Raw genomic sequence first — 13,525 nt, 5'->3', positions numbered from 1 at the left:
GGAGTCTTAGTTGTGTTCCATGCCATCCTGTACTACCATGTGACTTTGTGCTCCTTGTCCTGGCAAGCTAATATCTATGCCTCCTGGACAGGCTGCCCCTCACCCCACCACCTGTGGTTGTGGGTACCTCCCACCCAAGGCCACTAACACCCGACCATGCTTCCCCACTTGTGGTTAATGGTTAGAAGAGAGACACCTAGTCCTGCGACACCTGCCTGTGGCTGGAAAGAAAGCTCTTGTCCAGTACAGATTTGTTTTTGTTGTCGTGGGAGCCACACAGTGGTCCACAAAAAGTCATTTATTCCTTCCTGAATAAAATCAGATGTCCTCAGTGCTTCTGCAGAGATGAGAACATGCTGAGCACTGCAGAGCTCTTGGCAGCCTCTGGGTAGCCGTGGTCGGTGGCCCCATAGGGTGGCATGGGACCCTTCAGAAGCGAGGCCTGCGCTTGCGGCCCGTGTACTGCGTGTTGGGCCTGACTTCCCTGTGGAAGACAGTGTTAAGTGGGGCACCCTGCCTGCAGCCAGATCCCTGTGGCCCTGTGCCCGCCCTGCTGGGCCTTGCACATACTTGCCCTGGCGCTGCCGGCGCGCCTTCTTCTCCAGCACCCACTCGCGGCTCTTTCTCACCATGGCCCGACGTGAGGTCCTGTGTGGAAGCCTGGCCCAGAGATGTAGCTGTGAGATCAGGGGAGGGCTTGGGACCCCTCTTCTTCCCAGAGCCCTGACTCCCCCCTGTGCAGCCTCCAGGAGGAGCAAGGCAGCTGGGGCGGGGCTCTCCTGGCACCCACTGGTGTGCGAGGCAGGAAAACGGGGCCGCCGGCTCATGGCGGCCCGACGAGCATCCTCAAGCCTAATCTGGGCCTCCTGCTCTGGCTGAGGGGACAGGGGACCCCTGACAGCACATGGGAGGGCAGCCCTGGGCTCCAGGAACCCATCTGTCCAGGGCCAGCATGAGTGGGAGGTGGGAAGGCTGGCAAGGCCCAGGCCCACACCCATGGGGGAGGGGGCAGGTGTGAGGCCCCCACCATGCAGGGGGCAGGGAGAGGGCGATGGCGGGAAGCTCTCTGTGGGTGATACATGTGTGGGGAGGTGGGGGCCAGGTGGCAGCATGAGGAAACACGTGGACAGACTAAGGGAGACAGGTGAAAGCTACAGTGCCTCCCGCTCCGACAGTGTTGGGAAGGAAGCCAGGGTGTTACTATGTAGCTGGAGCTGGCCTTGAACTTGAGATTGCCCTGCCTGAGCCACACTCATCCCGTAACCCGCTTCTCTGGAAGGCCCCCAGTCCCGTAAGCCACATCCCTGGAACTAGATGCAGGCTCCCTCTGCGCCCACGCTGGCACTTGGCACCCTTCACCCACAGCCCTCCTGTCCCAGGGGTGGCCTTACCTCTGGTGAGTGAACGCCGACTCTGTGGCCTGCTCTGCATCTTGGTTTTCTGTCAGCCCCTGTGGGACACAGAGTGCTCTAGGAGCCCCATCTACCCCCACCTGGGTGTCTGACCAGCTGGCGCAGGCCCGGGTCCCCACCAGGCATTGCTTCTGACTGTGACACAGAGGTCCTGCACTAGCCGCACCCCCACCCCAGCCGCAAACCCAGGGCCCCTCACCTTCGGCAGAGAAGTTGAAGGCCCAGAAAACAGGCAGAGGTAGAACCTGGAAGCAGAGCGCAGCCTTAGGCCTTCTGGGTCTGGGCCAGACCCTGAGGCCCCGCCTACTCCCTGGCTTCCCCAGACCCAGGTGGTCCACACTCCCACCTAGGTCCCCTGAGGCTCCACCCACACAGGGGCAGAGCCCTGCTCCGGGGTCTGTACTCACTTCTTTGCTCGGGCACTGTTGGGGTAGTCTACCACCACGCCGCCCGTGAAGCCGGCCTTCGTGGCCTGTGTTGTGATCAGCTCCAACTGCGAGGATGAGGGCAGGAGTTGGCGGGGAGGTGAGGCAGAAGCTTTGCCCTACTCCTTGGGAAGCCGGGCGTGGCCCCGGGCTGCCTCTGAAGTGGACACCGATGTCCTTCCCCATGAGACCCCCATAATGGAGCCTGCACAGTGGTCACCCGTCTCTCAAGTCCCTCCCGAGCTCAAATAATTGCTCGATGACTGCCCAGGGCCTCTGCACGCCCATTTATGTACTGGGTTCTCCAAATGAGTCCCATCCTGGAAGTCACGAGGTCCAACATGGCCTTGGCATTCACCTATATGCAGGGCAGGTGAGTGAGGAAGCCAGTGCCTCCCCTCTCCCTTTCCCCACACTTCTAAGCAGCCTAAAGGCTTACCTGCTCTGAGTTCTCAGGGTATAGCTGTAGGATCGCTCGGGCTCCTCGGACCTGCAAGCAACAGAAATGTCATGACCTCCCTGGCCTTGGGCATCCAGATTGGGACTCTTCACCCCTCCTTCCACCACTAAATACAAATGGAGCCCTGCCACAGGACCTCCATACTAGGAGCAGGGCCATTTCAGGGATGGACAGTTCTACCCTGAGGGCCAGGCCACAGGGCAGGGCTGGCTCAGTGGGTCCTCTCTGAGGTCCTGAGCAGACTTGAAGGATGAGGGAGAGCTGGAGGTGGCATAGGGTAAGAGGAAGAGCAGAAGAACAGAGAAGGGAGAACACAAGAGACCCTGTAAGTCTGGAGAAGGTGAGGAGATAAGAACATCCAGAGCCTTCAAACAAGGAGAAAACATATATTTTGATCTCAATGAGAACTGCAACCACTGGGTGCTGTGGCTCACTCTTGTAATCCTAGCTACTTAGGAGGCTGACAATGAGACCTGAAGATCAAAATTTGAAGGCAGCCAGGCCACTAAAGTCCAATTATTTAGGAAAAGACTGGACTTGAGGTGTGACTCAAGTGGTAGAATGCCAGCTGTGAACATAAAAAGCCTACAGAGAGCATGAGGTTCTAAGTTCAAGTCCCAGTATTCTCTCTCTCTCAACCCCTGCCCACCCCCCCCCCCCCAATGCCTATAATCCTAGCTACTCAGGAGGCTGAGATCTGAGGATTAATGTTTGAAGCTTGCTGGGAAGGAAAGTCCATAAGACTCTTATCTCCAATAACCTACTCAGAAAAAGTGGAAGTAGTACTTTGGCTCAAGTGGTAACAGACTAGCGTTGAGCACAAAGAGGCTCAAGGAGAGCACCGAATCACTGAATTCAAACCCCAGGACTGGCAAAACAAAACAAAACTGGAGCCGATGCTTCCAAGTACAAAAACAAGAGACGGGCTGGGAAGGTGGCTCAGTGGTAGAGCGCTTGCCTTGCATGCATGAGGCCATGGGTTCGATTCCTCAACACCCACACAAGCAGAAAAAAAAGCCGGAAGTAGTGCTGTGGCTCAAGTGGTAAAGCGCTAGCCTTGAGGTGAAGAGCTGAGGGACAGCGCCCAGGCCCAGAGTTCAGGCCCATGACTGGACCAAAAAAAACCCCCAAAACTACAAAACAAGAGGTGGCATATTCATGATGGCTCTGGTAAACCACGGGCTGTCCTGTCCTGAGGTGGGAGGTCCAGATCATGTCCTCTGAGGGCTAGATGCAATGCCTCTGTCCCAAACCAACTTACAGATAAAGTGAAGCAGAAAATGGGGGAGTGCTGACACGCCTGGAATCCTAGCACTCAGGAGGCTGAGGGGAAACTTAAGTTCTAGGTCAGTGTATAGCTGGCTGTCTCAAAAAAGAAACCAATCCAAACCAAAAAAGCCAGGCAAGGATGCGAAACTGTGATCCCAGCCCTCAGGAGGATGGAGTATTCAAATTCCAAACTAGCCTGGACTATAAAGCAAGACCCTGTCTCAGCAAAACAAAACCAAAAAGCAGAAGAGAGCTCAGAAACTAAGGTCATCAGAAGTGACCTAGTTCCAGGTTAAAATACTGTTTGCAGACGGCACATTCCAGCTTCTAGAAGTACCTGGACCACTGCCTGGACTTCTATGAGGCTGAGCCTCAGACCAAGCAGCCATAGGAAGGTCCTGTTAAAGTGCTTATGAAGGGACCCCTCCACAATCTGCAGGGCAGGAGAAGAGACCCCATACTCACAAGAACAGAATAGAGAGTAGTAAAGAAGCAGTACAGGCGCTTGGCAGGGATGTGAGTCTTCTTGTTGGCATTACAGAGCCACTGCACTGCAGAGATGCTAGAAAGGAGGAGAGGGACATGGTCAGGGTCAGGAGTGCCCAGCCTTCTCCACCCATGCTGAAGAATCTGCCCCCAGCTCTTCCTACAAACTATCTCCTCTAAGGTCCACGGCACACACAGGGTGGCACTCAGTCTGAGTCAGCACAGGGGATCCTGGATGCTACCAGCATCTCCTGTGTGTCTAGGCTGTGTGCGCACCTGCCCCCTTCCCTTCCATCTATCAAATGAAACCCCTGGGCAGCCCTTACCCGGTACCGCTCACAAACCTCCTTCACCTGCGATGAAGGCACCAAATCCTCATGAGGCTCTATGTCCTCTGGTCTGTGCATTCAGCCGCAGGACCCCATGGCTCACTGGGCCTCTCCCCAGCTTTTGCTTCTTTCTCACTGCCTCAGTACCCACTATCCTCTCAATGCGACACCAACCACCAGGTGCTCTGCAAATCCACCTGGAAACAGCCTTCCTAAAACAGCTCCCTAAACCAGTGCCGGAACCTGGCAGCAGAGGATGACCTCAGAACTAGAGAGGTTTTGGGGTTTTCTTTTCTATTTTTTGCCAGGGATGAGACTTGAACTCAGGGCCTCTTGCTGGGTCTTTACTACTTAGTGCTAGCACTCTACCACCTGAGTCACATCTCTAGTCCAGAGTAGGTGGTTTTGACATACTTTCGAGTGTGTGTGTGTGTGTGTGTGTGTGTGTGTGTGTGTGTGTGCCTTATCTGTCCAATAAGTCTGCACATCTCAGGAGAGGTATGTTTTTTTTGTTTTGGTTGGTCATGGGGCTTGAATTCAGGGCCTAGGCACTGTCCTTGAGCATTTTTGCTCAAAGCTAGCACTATCACTTTGAGCTACAGCATCACTTCTAAGAGAGGAACATTTTTCAGCATCCTGTGTAACTGCTTCACAGCCAGGTTTGGGAAGCAGTGGCCTAAAGATTAAGAGCAGGAAGTGAATACACTCACCTGATGCAGCCATCAAAGGAACCTGGTTTGAAAGGGAGACCCTGGCCCATATCCCCCAGAAGCAGGTCTCCCTCTGTGTCACGGTCCAAGGCTGCATCTACAGCAGAGATGAGAATAGGAGAGCATGGTATAAGGACGGCTATGCACTCCTGAGTGTGGTGGGCAGAGTGTATCACAAGGTATACTCACCCAGCATGGACGAGCTGATGTCAATGCCCACCCAGTAGTGTCCTGACTCTGAGAGGTGATCTCCACTCAGCCCAGACCCACAGCTGGAAAACACAATCACATAGCGCTCCAGTGGTGAGTACAGAGAAGCTCCATACCACCAAAGTGATCGTAGCCAGGCCTCACATCTCACCCAATATCCAACAGGTAGCAGGGCTGACCCTCAGGCAGACAAAGGAGCTCCAGGGCTCGCTCGGCCATCTTGGTCTGGACATCAATCATCCGAGAGCTGGGAAGGCAAAAACACAAGCTAGTAGAAAAGTAGTTCTGGGGTAATCTTTCTTCTAGAACAACAACAACAATCCAAGAGAAGAAAAAAAAGTCAGCCAGGGTCCTCTTTCCTGACCCTTTACCTAATAATTCTAATATGAGATTAACAAACTCAACTGTAATTATTGAAAAGAAGCCAGGCATGTTATGAAGGTAATCTCAGCTACCTGGTAAACAAACGATGTTTGAGGTCAGTCCTAGCAAAAAGTTAATGAGATTCAAAGACATGCCTGTAATCCCAACTACCAGGAGGCAGAGGCAGCAGGCTTGAGGTCTGAGGCAGGATTAAAACTAAAGCAAAAAGGTCTGAAGACATGGCTCAAGTAGATCCCAAGATAAGAAAGGGAAAGAGAAGAGCTCTAAGTTCAAATTTTAGTACTTTCCCAATTCCCAAAGAAAATCTCTCACACACACAATAATCATACAAAATAGTTTCAAAACACCAGACACAGCTGTGCAGCTAGAAGAAAGATTACTTTGTTGACCCTCTGTTTGGATCTCCAATTTGAACAGAAATGAGAGACTGAGTATGTATACAATTTTCTACATAGTAATATATATAGAAAGGGTAGTCTTAAAAGTTGCTGCTCAAGTCTTTCTGTCACATGGCTTTATATACACAACTATCCTTTATGAAATTCAGACAATATGTAGCCAGTTATGGTGAATATTTAGTGTTACTGTAAATAGGGTAACACGATAAGCCTATGTTTTCTTTCTTTTTTCTTGGGTCCAGTTGTGGGCCTGAACTCTGGGCCTGGGCGCTGTCCCTCAGCTCTTCAGCTCGAGGCTAGCGCTCTACCACTTGAGCCACAGTGCCACTTCCAGCTTTTTTCTTTTTGCTTATGTGGTGCTGGGGAATCGAATCCAGGGCCTTAAGCATGCAAGGCAAGCGATCTACCACTGAGCCACCTTCCCAGCCCTATGTTTTCTTTCTTTAGTTACTAAGTTGTTGTAAATAACGGTTTCAAGCTGGGTGTTGATGGCTCATGCCTGTTATCCTAGCTACTCAGGAGGCTGAGATCTGAGGATTGCAGTTCGAAGTCAGCCCAGGCAGAAAAGTCCATGAGACTCAGCACCAATAAACTACTCAGAAAAAGCTGGAAGTGGCGCTGTGGCTCAAGTGGCAGAGAGCTAGTCTTGAGCACAAAGAAGCTATGGGACAGCACCCACATCTTGAATTCAAGCCCCAGGACCGGCTAAACAACAACAACAAAAAGTTTCAATTCCCTAAGTCAGATAAGTACAACGCTTCTTGATCAATATATCCCCTTCCATTGTTCTCCCCCATTTTCCCCATACCATCTCATCACTTGAGGGTAGTGTACAAATGTACACCGAATATAATGGCTACATTTCTTTACTCGTGATTTTTAATTTTAGCTTTTTTTTGGCAGTCCTGGGGGTTGAACCACCGGAACCCCGTCCCCAACCTCTAGTTTACTATTCTTAGAACAAGTTATGCCACTGAACTTTGAAAACCACCGGAGTCCCTACAACTAACGTTACCAGTGGTAGACACAGACCTGACCCAGGGACTTTCCTTCCCCCACCCCCAAAATGCTACACGCTTTCCCAGGGTGCACATGATCCGGAAGACTTGCCGGTCCCCTGGACTGGCGCCCCGAAGCCCCGACACCAGCAGGCTGCTCACTTGCGGACGTATTTCTGGGCTTCATTTTCGTCGTAAAACTGCAGGAAAGAAAGAAATGGCAGGTGGAGGGAAGCTTCCAGACGCATCAGGCCTAGAGTAGAATGGGGGTCTCCGAGGGCCTTCAGGTACTCACCAACTCCGGGGGACCGCGATGCTCCGGCCGGCGGCTCCGACACGCCATCGTGCACAGTGGCGGCCGCACCTTCCGGAACCGGGTTTTTACGTCATTACTCCCGCGACCGCTCCTTAACGCGCATGCTCTACTTTCTGTCCCCGCCTTCGCTCCCAGTAGATTGGTTACTGGGGCCGACGCCCTGACAACACCTTGCGGCTCCTATTGGAGCGGCCCGTCCGCCTCTCAAGATGGCGGCCACGCAGAGACTGAAGTGGTCGCGGCTGTTGCTCCCGGGTAGGTGGCCGTCCCCCAGGCTCTCCGCGGCCCCGGCCCCCGGCTCCCGGGTGTGGGCGAGCACGTACTCCCGCACGGCGCTCTACGACCTGCTCGGCGTCCCCGCCACCGCCTCGCAGGCGCAGATAAAGGCGGCGTACTACCGGCAGAGCTTCCTCTACCACCCGGACCGCAACTCGGGGAGCAGCGAGGCCGCCGAGCGTTTCTCGCGCATCGCCCAGGCCTACCTGGTGCTGGGAAGCGCCACCCTGCGTCGCAAGTACGACCGCGGGCTGCTCACCGACGAGGACCTGCGCGGGCCGGGGGTGCGGCCCTCCCGGGTGTCGGCGGCAGACCCCGACCCGCCCTGCGCCCCACCGCCCGCCGCCTCGGCCGGCCGGGACCGCGCTCGGGACGGACGCCGCTCCGCGTCGGATGCCAATCGCACCATGTTCGACTTCGACGCCTTCTACCAGGCGCACTACGGAGAGCAGCTGGAGCGCGAACGGCGCCTCCGGGCCCGCCGGGAAGCCCTGCGTAAACTCCAGGAAGAGCGGGCCAAGAGGGGCTTCCGCTGGGACGAGACCCGAGACCTGTCTTTGATTCTCCTTTTCCTTGCCCTCTTCGCCATCTTCGGCTTTCGGGTTTAACCGGAGAAGGGAGGGTAAAAAGGAGCCACCCCAGCCAGCCCGCACAAGAGACCCGCCTGCATGTACTACCTCTGCTGGGGTGTGAAGAAACCGCACCCCTACGCCCTGCCCTCCTGCTCCACACAGCCAAGAACCATTCTACGAAGGAAGTGTTTCCATGCCCTAAGGTGGGGGGTGGAGAGGGCTTCCTAACGGACGGAGAGTCCTGAAAATCCCATGATGAAGGGTTTTCCGGGGTCCCTGCTTCTACAGGTTGCCTTCTGCTTCAGCCTGCAGAACAACTTGCTGAGGCTTCATTGGAAAATCTCAGCAAGACTTGTCTGCCTTTGGGCCTACAGTATTTGTCCCTTGTGGCCAAAACCGTGCAATATTTTCTCTGACCTAGTTGGCTGCCAAAAGAACAATCCTGGGGTTGCCCAAACTTTGTCTTTCTATCCATTTCTGAATCCACAGGTGAGAGCTGACTGACCCAGGATAAGAATGTGGTCCTGGAAAGCACCGCTATTTGTTTTGGGTTGCTGCACGGCTCTTCTTTCTGTCTGTGGCAGTGGGAACTGGGAAAACAAGGTCATCTGGCATAAGGACTATGCCATTTTGTGTACCTCATGAATGACCTTGGCTGCTCTGTGGTTGTCACAGGCAGAGGTTAATCATTTGCTGCCTTGCGGCCTGTCACACTTTACTACAGTCCAGAGTTTCCATCCCATGCAATTATTTACATAGTGTAATCTCAGCTGAGCCGGGAAGTGTGCTTGTCACCTTTCTTCCCTGTACTAGCCACCTCCATCCCTAACTGCCGACTGTCACACAGCACTTGTAGCTGTCACAGTAATCCCAGTCATTGGGAGACTTTACAGGTAGATGAAGAATTCTAGGCCAAGGCTGGGAATGTGGCTTAGTGGTAGAGTTCTTGCCTAACATGCATGAAGCCCTGGGATTGATTCCTCAGTACCACATACACAGGAAAAGCCAGGAGTGGAGCTGTGGCTCAAGTGGTAGAGTGTTAGCTTTGAGCAAAAGAAGCCCAGGGACAGTGCTCAGGCTCTGAGTTCAAGCCCCAGGACTTGCGCCGTGCATGTGTGTGTGCATACACAAAATTCCAGGCCAGCCTGGGACAAAGGAAGGAAAAGGAAAGGAAAGGGAGAGAAAGGAAAGGAAGTAGATGGGCTCAGAGCTGAGATGGACTTAGGTGTGGCAAAGTTCACAAGCCCCACAAGCCATGTCATTGGAACTCTGCAAGTTTAGTGTAGCCAGTGCTACTGAGTGACCACCTGGTGTCCAAGAGAGACAGGGTTCCTTTGTAGTACTGACTAAAAGGCTGCTGTAGGTTTCCAAGGGGAAGCCCCCTGGGCCTTATGTTAGCTTACACCTGTTAAGTCCAGGAAAGGGAACTGATCTTAAGCCAGCCAATGTTAGTGCAAGACCCTAGTTGTAAAAGTAAAAGCAAAAGGAGTAGGGAGCTGGGGAGGTGACTCAGTGGTAGAATGCTTGCCTTGCATGCATGAGCCCCTGGGTTCAATTCCTCAGCACCACATAAGCAGAAAAAGCAGGAAGTGGTGCTGTGGCTCAAATGGTAGAGTGCTAGCCTTGAGCTGAAGAGTGGAGGGATTGCTCCCAGGCCCAGAGTTCAGGCCCTACGACCGACAAAAAAAAAAAAAAAAAAAAAAAGTAAGTGTGGCTGCAGTGGTAGACCAAGAGGCTCTGAGTTCAGTTCCCAGTGCCACATATTTGCATACTTGCCCAAAGAAGAAACACCTTGCATGAGGTCTTCAGTAAGGATGGAGGCCCATGTCAAGGATATAAACAAAGTCAGGGGGCTTTGATGTGTTAATAGGAGTTTCTACTCTTGATATTTTTTGCCAGATCCTTGTACAAATTAAGATAAATCCACTGCTAGTCCAGCTTGGTCTCATGAAAACCATTTATCACTGTCTCTGTCTGTCTCTCTTATGGAGTGGGGGGTGGTTAAGCTCCTAGCCACCTGCTATGCAATTCCACAGTGAGGATCTAATCCCACCCTAGTTTAGACTTGGTAGGTTCAGGGAGCCTTGGTTTGGGGGTAAGGGAGATACATGTTTCTTAAAAAAGCATTTAATATTATTCTTTCATATTTGGAAAAGGTAGTAAGCTAAGCTTTGCAAAATGGACAGAAATCAGTGATTTCTCAAACCAAGAAACTAAGGTGTGAACTGGGCCTGACAGCACACACCTGTAATACAAGCAACTTGATAGGCTGAGGCAGAAGGATCTCAAGTTCCACACCAGCCTGGACTACAGAAATAAGGAGGGCTCCTTTTGTTCTTGGTTTGTAAAAGCACTCATGGTCTGTAATACCACTGACCCATTGACCTTCAAGTCTGCTGTCAGTGTAAACTACAGCCAAGAATGTCCCCTATGGCCTCCTACCTGTAGGTATATAGGAAGTTCCAGAAGCCTTCAAACTGGGGTGCCTGTCCAGATGAAGTGAAATTTCTGGAACATGCAAAAAATCCCATGCAAATTGAAGCAGAGCAGTCCGTATTTATTAATTACCATCCTACTTCACCACCCAGAACTAGGTCTGTTCTACTCTAGTGTTGGGCCATAGCTGACCCCTTAGGGAAGGACTTCCTGCCCTGAGACTTTTGAAGGACCCAGTTTCCACAGTAATGTATTTCCCCACTTCTCTAGGCATCCTTGATCTTCTACCCACCCTAGTAAACAGTGAGTTGGGCATGGGCTCCTTCCTTCTAGGGGCTATCATCCACCTCCTGGTAATGGAGGAATTGGGGCAGGGAAGGAGCTGAAAGTACAGTAGGAGGCTGAGTGAATGTGGGCATGCTTCCTGGGGGGATGGGGGTGGAGATGGGGCACAGGCAACAGGACCCAAACACACAGGTCAGGGGATTGTGTAGTCTTTGGACTCAAGACTTCATGCCTCTTGAGCCAAACTGCTTTTCCCTCCTTGCTCCTCAATTGTGGTTCTTGGCAGAGCCCCAATGTGGATGGAGTAGGACATCTTCCCTGGATTCCTTCCCTGCCATCCTGTGGCCTCCGGCATGGTCCCAGCACGAGCTGAGATGATCACCAAGAGCCTGTCCCTCCAGGGCTGTGCCTCCAGTGTATGGCACTCGCTAGGCAAGCCCTAGGCCCTGAATTGAATCTCCAGTTCCATAGTAAGATGTAAATATCGGCTGGGAGTTGCAGTGCCTCCCTATAATCTCAACACTCTGGAGGTGGAGGCAGGAGGACTGACAAGGCCTGCTCAGGCAAAAGAAATAAGTCTACTTCAGAAACAAAACACAAAAGGGCTGGAGGTTGGGCTGGGAAGGTGGCTTAGTGGTAGAATGTTTGCCTACCATGCATGAAGCTCTGGGCTCGATTCCTCAGTACCACATTAACAGAAAAAGCTAGAAGTGGTGCTGTGACTCAAGAGGTAAGAGTGCTTGCCTTGAGCAAAAGAAGCTCAGGGACAGTACCCAGGTCCCCGAGTTCAAGCCCCAGAACTGCACAAAGGGGCTGCAGGGTTAGGAAGGTGGCTCAGTGGTAGAGTGCTTGCTTTGGATGCATAAGGCCCTAGGTTCAATTCCTCAGCACCACATAAGCAGAAAAAAGCTGGAAGTGGTGCTGTGGCTCAAGTGGTAGGGTGCTAGCCTTGAGCTGAAGAGCTGAGGGACAGCATTCAGGACCAGAGTTCAGCCCCCAGGACTGACACACACACACACACACACGAGGTTGGAGATGTGGCTCAAGTGGAAGAGCACTTGCCTAGCTAGCAGGAGACCCCCCACTGTTACCAGTGAAATGAAAAAACAGCTGCCCTATGCCAACAAGTGTCACTGTCCTGACTGACTTCTCAGAAGTGAGTGGCTGCCAACAGCCCTTTATGGAAATGAACTTCTAAGGTGCCAAGACCCTATAGAAGGCTGAGAGAAGGGACAGCTGGTAGGTCTTGAGATTCCTCCAGTCTCAGCTTTTGTGTGTGTGTCTTGAAGGGACAAAAACCCTCATGTCATCATGTGTTGTAACAAGACAGCAACACACAGTTAGTAATTTCCAAATGAAGAGACAGATGACTCTAAGACTTCCTTGTGGGACAGAAACTCCTCCTAAAGAAGTGAGTTTTGTTTTGTGGGGGCTATTTTTTCTTTATTTGGGTTTGTAAGAACACTAATAGTCTGTAACAGGGCTATTCTTAGGGAGCCCTTAATGTAGACCCTCAGGGATGCTGAACTCCTGGAACATTTCAGGCAACAGGAAGGAACCTTCCAGAATATTCCATGTACCTGCAAACAAGGGGCTTTTTGTTTTGTTTTGCCAGTCCTGACACTTGAACTCTTGATTTTTTTTTTTCTTTTTGCTTCTTTTGCTCAAGGCTAACACTCTACCACCTGAGCCACAGCAGCACTTCTGGCCTTTTCTGTTTATGTGGTACTGAGGAATCAAACCAGGGCTTCATGCATGCTAGGCAAGCACTCTACCACTAAGTTACATTCCTAGCCCAAGCAAGGGCTTTATAAATTTTCTTTCATTGTTGTGTAAGACTAGTGGGAGAGTTTTCCTACATATCTCAGCCCATGCCTTTGGGTCTTGCGTTTCTCCTGTCTCAGCCTCCGAAGTGCTGGGATTATAGGCCTGCGTGTCCAGGCCCTTTCTTGCCTGAGTCTGCATTCTCTGCTTCTCACTAGCTCTGGGAGCCTGGACCTAGTCTGGGACACTGGTTGTTGAGGCTGCTCCCCAAGTTAGAGTAAAGAAAGGCTCAAACATGCCCACCTTAACCCACGCCCAGTTCTCCTTTAGGTTCCAAAGGCCAGTGAACATCCCTGTAAGCAGGAGCAGGTGTGGGGTGCTGTGAGTGTGCCCTGAGAGCAGGGTGGGTGAGAGCACACACCTCTGCCATGGGCATCACCTGTGTCCATAAGCTTCATCTGAGCCTGGGTTGGTGCCATCCTTCCCATGAAGTTCTGATGCAGAACTTCATCCCACAGCTCATTACCCTAAACACGCCATTTGGGGCAACTTCTAGTACAGAACTTGGGCAAACAGTAGAGCCGAGCCAGCTTTCTAAGTAGTTCTAGCCCTTAACATCATGAACCAAGGCCACACTTTCTATGTTCCTTCTGTTTTGTGCACTAGGGCTTGAACTTAGGGCCTTGAACTTGCTAAGCAGGTGCTCCACCACTTGAGCCACACCTCCATCCCTCGTTGCTTTATTTTTCTAATAGGGTCTCACATCTTTGCCAGAGGCCAGTGATCTCCCTATTT

At 52.1% G+C, this 13,525-nt stretch overlaps 2 protein-coding genes and 1 non-coding gene across 4 annotated transcripts; 1 reads left to right on the top strand and 2 right to left on the bottom strand.

Moving 5' to 3' along the window:
• Positions 1-250: 250 nt before the first annotated feature.
• Positions 251-7,484, bottom strand: Bud23 (BUD23 rRNA methyltransferase and ribosome maturation factor). 2 transcript variants are annotated; one of them, XM_070035530.1, is made up of 12 exons: positions 7,377-7,484; positions 7,244-7,281; positions 5,453-5,548; positions 5,281-5,363; positions 5,092-5,188; positions 4,032-4,128; positions 2,277-2,327; positions 1,820-1,905; positions 1,612-1,657; positions 1,392-1,450; positions 571-660; positions 251-484 (listed from the first exon to the last, which is right to left on the bottom strand). In XM_070035530.1, exons 1-12 carry the CDS (start codon positions 7,422-7,424, stop codon positions 430-432), a joined length of 846 nt encoding a protein of 281 aa, XP_069891631.1. In that variant the 5' UTR covers positions 7,425-7,484; the 3' UTR covers positions 251-429. The 2 variants fall into 2 exon arrangements, with proteins under 2 accessions (XP_069891631.1, XP_069891632.1); XM_070035531.1 differs by lacking the exons at positions 7,244-7,281; positions 7,377-7,484 and adding an exon at positions 7,194-7,212.
• LOC138837052 (small Cajal body-specific RNA 20) lies at positions 791-918 on the bottom strand. Its single transcript, XR_011375150.1, has one exon. It is a non-coding gene; the product is annotated as a small Cajal body-specific RNA 20 (non-coding RNA).
• A 65-nt stretch (positions 7,485-7,549) lies between the features above and the next one.
• On the top strand, positions 7,550-8,702 carry Dnajc30 (DnaJ heat shock protein family (Hsp40) member C30). The gene has a single exon (XM_070035533.1). It carries the CDS (start codon positions 7,607-7,609, stop codon positions 8,279-8,281), a length of 675 nt encoding a protein of 224 aa, XP_069891634.1. The 5' UTR covers positions 7,550-7,606; the 3' UTR covers positions 8,282-8,702.
• Positions 8,703-13,525: the final 4,823 nt, after the last annotated feature.

This window comes from Dipodomys merriami, unplaced genomic scaffold (genome assembly GCF_024711535.1).
Source record: "Dipodomys merriami isolate MVZ:Mamm:240054 unplaced genomic scaffold, mDipMer1.0.p SCAF_26, whole genome shotgun sequence".
NCBI lineage: Eukaryota > Metazoa > Chordata > Mammalia > Rodentia > Heteromyidae > Dipodomys > Dipodomys merriami.
This window is presented reverse-complemented; position numbering and strand designations above follow the sequence as displayed.